The 7979-nt window shown below is 40.4% G+C and overlaps 1 protein-coding gene across 1 annotated transcript; it reads left to right on the top strand.

The window, feature by feature from the left end:
- Window positions 1873-3931, top strand: LOC8059988 (transcription factor MYB52). The gene is made up of 3 exons (XM_002466511.2): window positions 1873-2402; window positions 2964-3395; window positions 3521-3931. Exons 1-3 carry the CDS (start codon window positions 2288-2290, stop codon window positions 3691-3693), a joined length of 720 nt encoding a protein of 239 aa, XP_002466556.1. The 5' UTR covers window positions 1873-2287; the 3' UTR covers window positions 3694-3931.

Here is a 7979-nt window from a genome sequence, read left to right as displayed (position 1 = left end):
CGAAGATAGTAACTTGGAAGACCGTACCATGCATGTCAAACTTATTTTCCTTCTAAACTATATTTTAGACGACGGAGAACATGGGTTTGTAGTTTTCCACCAATAATAGCATTGTTAGTTCTAAATGTATCTCACCTGCTGGGACATACATTAACCTGTTTGTACATTGTCCAAGTTGTCGTTTCACAATTCTAGAAATGTGCATATGCGCGATTAAAATTAAATAACCCAGTTTTAGCTCACTATTAAAATAGGAGCACTTATTAACAGTAGGGATGCGAGTAGGTTTATCTGTGACCTATAACGAGTTACCCACGTATCTGCATGAGAATTAAGTTTATTATTTACGGTTCATCATGGACTAAAGCCATGCCACTTGCATCTCTAGTTAACAGCAACAGATCGAAGATTTACAGTTATAAGTTTATAACCCAGTTGACTGTAGAGCAGGCCAATAGAGAAGCGTGTAGCTAGATGGGCGGGTAGGTCTGAGGCGCCCAACAGCACTAGAAAACCCACAACAACTACAACGTGTAGCAAGCTACCTAGTTGGATGATCTGATAACTATACGGCTACAGGCAGAAGCTTGTCCTTTTTTTTATCTTTTTCAGTATGTTGACTATACATGTAGATGGTGAACTTGCATGAGCCTATTATATATATAGTAGACTGAATAAAACCAAGCAAGCATACTCCATATAATAAAATGAAATTTCTGGATTAATGGAAATCTTCTCCTATTTTCGGAACATTAGCTTGTCGTACTTTGTCTTGAAATCGATCGATCTTCTGATGTGTTGTACACATAATTTTGTTGATTATATATTAAGGTCGGCCAACGCAGAGAATATATTTTAAGGGATGTTACTATAATTAGGTGCCGAGTACACACTTAGCTTGGGGAGGGATGGGAGAGTGATGGGTTGGTTTTAAGTAGACGTTGTAGGTTTGAAACATCAGAGGGATGTTGAGACCTGAACAACAGAATTCCCCCCACCAAGCAACCCTACTGCCCCCAACGCATATGCATCTCTTTCATTCCCGTTTCTCCCAAACTCAGCTCCCTATGACATGCATTAGGTGCACCAGGTGAAGAATTCTCCAGCACACAAAGATCGAGCTTATGATCCAGAAAACAACAAGTGATCTCTCTGAAAGGTACATACATGCTAATATTCTTCATTAACAATAAGGTACAAATACTAATAAATTGTGGTCTATGTCTATCTAATCAAACCATGCATCTTATTAATAATTATACCATTTTTTTCAAAACATCTTATTGCCAGATGCATACAAAACAAATTTATGGTTATACATAGCGCAGTTGCATGCTTTTTTTTAGGGAAATATATGTTCATACATTTCTTTTGTCAAACTAAATCTTTTTTCTAGCTCTCCAATAATAATAATAATAATAATAATAATAATAATAATAATAATAATAATAATAATAATAATAATAATAATAATAATAATAATCAAAGCATATATAATTCTAATAAAATACGCCGGTTCCTTCTAACTAATGTCGTCATGTGTTGTTGGCACTACAGCATGCACATGCAGATATATGCCTCGCTGCGCTGGGCCCCCTCTGCTGGTCTCTAGCTAGCTCTATGTGTTGCATGTTTGTTGAACAATTGTGTAACCGGCGAGGTAGTTAGTCGATCTTGTGGACCTATAGCATGTAACTAACATTTTCTATTCAATCCCCTCCCCCTGGCGAATGAAGCTTAACGTACAAAACCACCCGTTAGCCCACACGTAGCATCAAACTAACTCTGGTGTAACTATCTCCTAACTCACTATCTTCTCACTCACTAACGATCAACCACAACGAGCGAGAGATCGATCGAGAGCCCAAATAAACTGCCCTGCCCACCACTTTCCCTTCTCCCTCCTTATATACCCCCGGCACCGCGCGGCCCCCTTATCTCCCTCCTGTGCCTCCTTTTGTTGCCCTCCCCTCTTGCATCATCCTTGTTCATCTCGTCTCTCCCCCTCCTTCCCTCCAGCCGCCCAGCGCAGCGTTCTCGATCGATCGATCGATCCGTGTGTTCTTCCTGTGTATCGCCTAGCTAGCCAGCTAATTAATTGTTGATTCTTCTTCAATTCTTCGCCTGCTGCCAATTAATTTATTCCACGCTCGCGATTGCAGCAGTGGCTTTAGTTAATTAGTATAGGAAGCTGAGTAAGAGACGGTGCAGGATTATTGGAAGGAATAGAGACAGGGAGCTTAGCATCAGGCAAGCTGTTGTTGATTGGGTGATCGATCGATCGAGGATGTGTACGAGGGGCCACTGGAGACCGTCAGAGGACGAGAAGCTGAAAGAGCTCGTTGCGCTGTACGGGCCGCACAACTGGAACGCCATCGCCGAGAAGCTTCAAGGGAGATCAGGTCGGTGCTGCTACATGCATATATGATCATCATCATCAAGACTATATATGATCAATCTCTTATAGACAGCATATATATATGTCAAGTTTTTTTTTTGGTTGGATTTGGTAAACTATGTCGGCCAAAGCTAGCTAATTCCTTCTCTTTGGTTCATTAACCTGTTGGCGTTGGGTTTGACTTTGCAATTGAGGTATGCATGTTTAGTTAGAAGAAGTTTAGATCTGTTAGGGTGTCATATCAGAGAGGTGTACGTGTTACGTTTATCTTCCATTCTCCACTATACATACTACTAGCTCCTACAAGATATATTCGCCTTGATGTGCATGTCATATCTGTATCACTTGTAGAGCAATTTTATCTAAAAATATACCCTCTAGTGATTCATCTTTTCTTGTTTTCTAATTTATCTGAGTGGCCGTGTTCTTTCTAGCACAAGCTAGCCCTTGATGGAGTAGCTGCCGCATTCAGATCAGGAGAATATATATAGCTAGCAGCCACTAGCGTGATTGAGGAGCTATAGAGCTAGCTAATTAATTAAAATGGCAAATTAAATCGTTTCAGGTAAAAGCTGCAGGCTGAGGTGGTTCAATCAGCTGGACCCGAGGATCAACCGGAGCCCCTTCTCGGAGGAAGAGGAGGAGCTGCTCCTCGCCTCCCACCGCGTCCACGGCAACCGGTGGGCCGTCATCGCCAGGCTCTTCCCGGGGCGCACCGACAACGCCGTCAAGAACCACTGGCATGTGATCATGGCGCGGCGGTGCAGGGAGCGGATGAGGCTCTCAAACAGGCGTGGCGGCGGCGCTGCAGGTGCGGCTGTCGCCGGCGCCGGTGCTGTGGAAGATGACAATAACCCTAGGAACGCCAAGAAGCCGAGGCCTGATGCGAGCAGCATGGCCTCCTTGCTAGACAAGTACCGAAGAGAATTTTCCGTCGTCCCGTTTGCCATTAACCATAATAGCAACCAGCAGGACTATTGTTCAACTACTAACGAAGGTGAATACTATTTTGCATGCATGATATGACTGAACTTGTGTGTGTATACACACATGTAGTAGGGATTGTGGTAACATATATATCAGCTTAATTAACTAATTATATGCGGTTTCAAATTTGATCAGCCGACACAAACAAATCAGTTGAATTCTATGATTTTCTCCAAGTGAATGCGAACTCGAGCGACACCAAGTGTGGTTCGAGCATTGAAGAGCAAGAGGAGAACCGGGATGATCAAGCTGAAGGGCAGGTGCAGTTCATAGATTTCCTGGAGGTTGGGGCTTCTCATCGCCAGTGATTTATCTATTCTATATATTTAACTAGGGATGCATCCAAAGCAGGTTGTAATGCTTTGTGAAAGAGGCATGCTGCAAATAGCAATCTAACACCAAACGTACTTATAGAGGAAGGAAAATGCACCGTACATATGACATGTAATTTATTGATGTATACATATCTGTCCATATATCCACTGTTGGGGGTACATATATATGCAAAATTATTCTGAGATAAATGAGAAATTAATTATTATCTCAGCTATTTGTAAATTTTATCTGATAATTATAAATAATGTTTAATTTTCTGTCCATGTTTAATATTACAATAATTGATCAGAGCACGCCAATTTCACTACCGTCTCAATTTATATTAATTATGCATAATTCCTTCAGGTTTAGCTAGTCCAATTTACATTAATTCATGGTCATCAAAATATGACGACGATTAATTATATGCCCAGTAGCATATACATATATAGCACATTTATTATGAGAGATATTACCATCGGAATACTTTATTAATGTAGTTGATAATCGTGTGTGTGTGTGTGTGTGATATTGAACTACCACCCTCCGTACGTCTCAAATTATTATATAGGTCGTTTTACTCTTATTTTTTAATAATAAGATATGTAGCGTTTACTATGTAAAGATATATGATATATCTAAGTATATGAAGTTGTGTATTTAAAAAAGACAAAAATGACGTATAAAAATTGAAGCGGGGCCGGGGAGTATATACAACCTTAATTTAGCTATGTACGCAACCGATGATGATGCCGCCATCTCGATCCGATGGTAGCTGTGTACCGTCAATAAATCACCGTGTGCTTGCTTTGTTTTCGACGACTTCCAACTCGTCTATGATAGCATGTTTGATTGAACAAAAAGATTTGGAAAAAGGAGAAAAATAAGATCCAGTAGCTAATTGGTATTTGTCGACTTTCGGCGACGAAACTTGATCCATTCACGTTTCTGTCGAATCGCTTTAGTGACATTATCCTAGCAAGACAGTGTAACGGTGAAGACTCCTGTTGCTACTATATGCTCGACACGACATTTAACAACCTGAAAGAACTTTTACAATGCCGATGTACTGTGCAAAGCTAATTAAGTCACTATAAAGGGACGATCGATCGTTCATATATCATGCACGTGTGTATGGCTTAATAATATTTTAACTAGCTACTCCCACCATCCCAAATTGTAAATCATTCCAAGAATCTTAAAGAGTCAAAGTATTTTCACGTTTGACCAAAATTATAGAGTGAAATACTAAGATTTGTAACGTAAAAATGAGTATACTATGAAAATATAATTAAAGAAAAATCTAATGATATTTAGTTGGTATCATAATAATTATTATTTTATCATGTAAATTTGGTCAAACTTTGAAAATTTTGACTCTCCAAAATTCTTGGAATGACTTACAATTTGGGATGGAGGGAGTATTTTATTACTACTAGTTGTTCACGATGAATAATGGATATATACTATATGTAGGACCAAATAAGTCTAGTACTTGTCGCTTTAGTCAAAACAAAGCGCACGCATTTCCTCTAAATTAGTGTGTTGCCCTTAGCGAAATTGATTGAGAGGAAATTACTGTGAAAATCCATATCTGAAAGCTGATTTATGGTAAAAGAAAAATATTGTTGAATGACTGATAGATTTGGTAGATAAACTCAAACGAGCAGACTCACACATCTATATGCTCACAATCTATCTATCATTACGATGAGCACCTTTGAGAGATTAATCTGGCGTGTGTATATATATATATATATATATATATATATATATATATATATATATATATATATATATATACACACACACACACTTTTACAATCTACCTCTATATATATGATTGACAAAGTGGAAGATCCAAACTTTAGGTGGTGGATAATTTTCATCACATGCAACTTAACCAACGTGGGTTGTCTTGTTCATTTGGCTAATAAGTTGTGGTAGAAAGTAGTGCTGGCTACTTTGTTGTGAGAGAAAACCATTGATGAATGGCTGGTTGATTCGGCTAATAAGCTCAAGCGAATAGGCTCAAGTCGTCATAAGTTGTGCTTCCTCACCTAAAAGTTTACACTCTACCCCATCAAATATTTAGACACATGTATAGAGTATTAAATATAGACTAAAAATAACTAATTACACAGATTGCGACTACTTTGCGAGATGAATCTTTTAAGCCTAGTTAGTCTATGATTTGATAGTAAATACTAAAGTAACACATGTGCTAATGATAGATTAATTAGGCTTAATAAATTTGTCTCGCAGATAATTTATTTATTTTTTAGTATCCGAATACCTTATGCGACATCTTTTCTCCGAAGAGATTCATATTCCAGTTTTTAGAAGAAACGGATCTAAAATTAAATTCTAGTATGTGACAGAACAAAACTTTACACCCTGAAACTAATTAAACAAGTCCACCATCTTTTTCTCCGAAGAGATTATCATATTCCGGTTTTCAGAAGAAACACGGATCCAAAATTAAATTCCATTATGTGCTAGTAGAGAACTAATGAAACTATGACTTTCAAAAATATATTTAATGAAACTACTAGCTAGCTAGCCAGGAAGAAACAAATGAACACACGCTTGTGCGGAAAGGTACTGTGCGCTGCGTGCACCTAATTAAGCATGCGTTGTGTGTTGCCCCGGGAGCGAGCAAAAGTACACATTTTTCGGCCGTTTTGCAACTGATCCGGTACTTAATAATCATTCCGCTCGAGAGGCCAGCATCGTGTTAGTTATAGAGCACTTGCCAGAGATGTCATGTCAGCGTCGATCATAGCAGGGGAAGCTAGCTAGCTCGCGCGCGAGGGTGTACAGCAAGCTGTGCTGTGCCCGGCCGATCGACGACGACGGGGGCTTAATTTGATCTCAAGCAACCTACGCGCGCACGGAAGCGCACGACCGCGCTGCACCACCACGGACACGCCGTCGTCGCCGCGCGCGAGCGCGCACCGGCGTCGCTTTCCAGGACGGTATATCATGGCGCGCGGCCGTGGCGCCGTGCTGCGGCTGCGTGACGCGCGAAGATACCCGGACCCGGCCGCGCGCGCGGGGCTGGGGGTGGATGCGTCAATCCTAGCTGCCGAGCCCACATCGCGTTGTTGGTGGCCGATGTGACCGCGCGAACGGGCGCCGGACGTCCGCGCGGGCGCGCGCAAAGGCGGCCGGTTCAGTAACGGGCAAGCGGGGGACCCGACGACAGCTCGCTCGACCGGTCGCTTGCCGTTTCGTTATTTCATGGCATCGGAGGGAGAGGGGGATCAGCTCGCTCGCGTCGCGTGCGCGCGCGGCGGGATGGATGGATGGTCGGGGTCGACGACGGCGACGTCGATCGATCGAGCTAGCTAGCGTCTGATCAATGTGGATGCAACGTGCGCGTCGTGTGGCTCGTGGGGCCGGTGACGTACGAGTTGGATCATCCTCGCCTGGCCTCCGGGGGGGCAAGGTCCAATGATCCATCACCGGTTTAATTTAGTTTCCATCGGATCAGATGATTTATAGAGCACTCGTGGAATTAGTGGATACAATGTTGCTTTCGATCTTCCCATCTAATAAGATATATATGCACGGTTGGATATAAAGCTTTTCATCAGTGCTATTTATGCTAACTAGACTATATATCCCTGGTTGTTGCGGAATTTTGTAGCGTTATATGGAAAATAGAATTTATGGAGGGAGCATTTGTAGAGGAAAAAAAATTGCGCCATAGTTGAATAATTTTGGCTTCATTATAATTTAATTAAATTGAAATCTTAAACTTGGTAGACAGTCACCCATCTTATACATAAATGACTGAAAAGCTTGACAAAACACCTATCAACTAAACGGTATCTTTTGATAAAGACGAAATGTACATAGAGAGAAGATGAAACCATCATTCCAAATACTCACGTGAAAGCTATAGATAGGAATCCATTATTATTATGAATAAATAATGATGCTATACAAACCATTTTTCCTTCTAAAAAGGAGGACACGAAGGAAAATAATGTATCATTCTTATTTTCCGAGGAGTCAAATGGTTTTCATTTTGACTAAATATAAACAAGAAAATATTAACATTTATAGTACATTATCAGTATTGTTAGATAGATTAATGAATATATTTTTATTTTGAGACATAAATGTTGCTAATATTTTCTATAAACTAGTCAAAATTTGACTGACACGAATGACATTTATTTTTTAGATGGAGGGAGTATATGCTAATAACACCAAAAACATCAAGTTAATGGAATGATGGTCGCATTACAAAAGAAATACTACTGCTTAT

This window comes from Sorghum bicolor, chromosome 1 (genome assembly GCF_000003195.3).
Source record: "Sorghum bicolor cultivar BTx623 chromosome 1, Sorghum_bicolor_NCBIv3, whole genome shotgun sequence".
Lineage (NCBI taxonomy): Eukaryota > Viridiplantae > Streptophyta > Magnoliopsida > Poales > Poaceae > Sorghum > Sorghum bicolor.
This window is presented reverse-complemented; position numbering and strand designations above follow the sequence as displayed.

Coding starts and splice junctions, on each gene's coding strand:
- LOC8059988 (XM_002466511.2), top strand. CDS start 2,288: ATGTGTACGAGGGGCCACTGGAGACCGTCAGAGGACGAGAAGCTGAAA. Junction 2,403..2,963: donor GAAGCTTCAAGGGAGATCAG/GTCGGTGCTGCT, acceptor AAATCGTTTCAG/GTAAAAGCTGCAGGCTGAGG. Junction 3,396..3,520: donor TTGTTCAACTACTAACGAAG/GTGAATACTATT, acceptor AAATTTGATCAG/CCGACACAAACAAATCAGTT.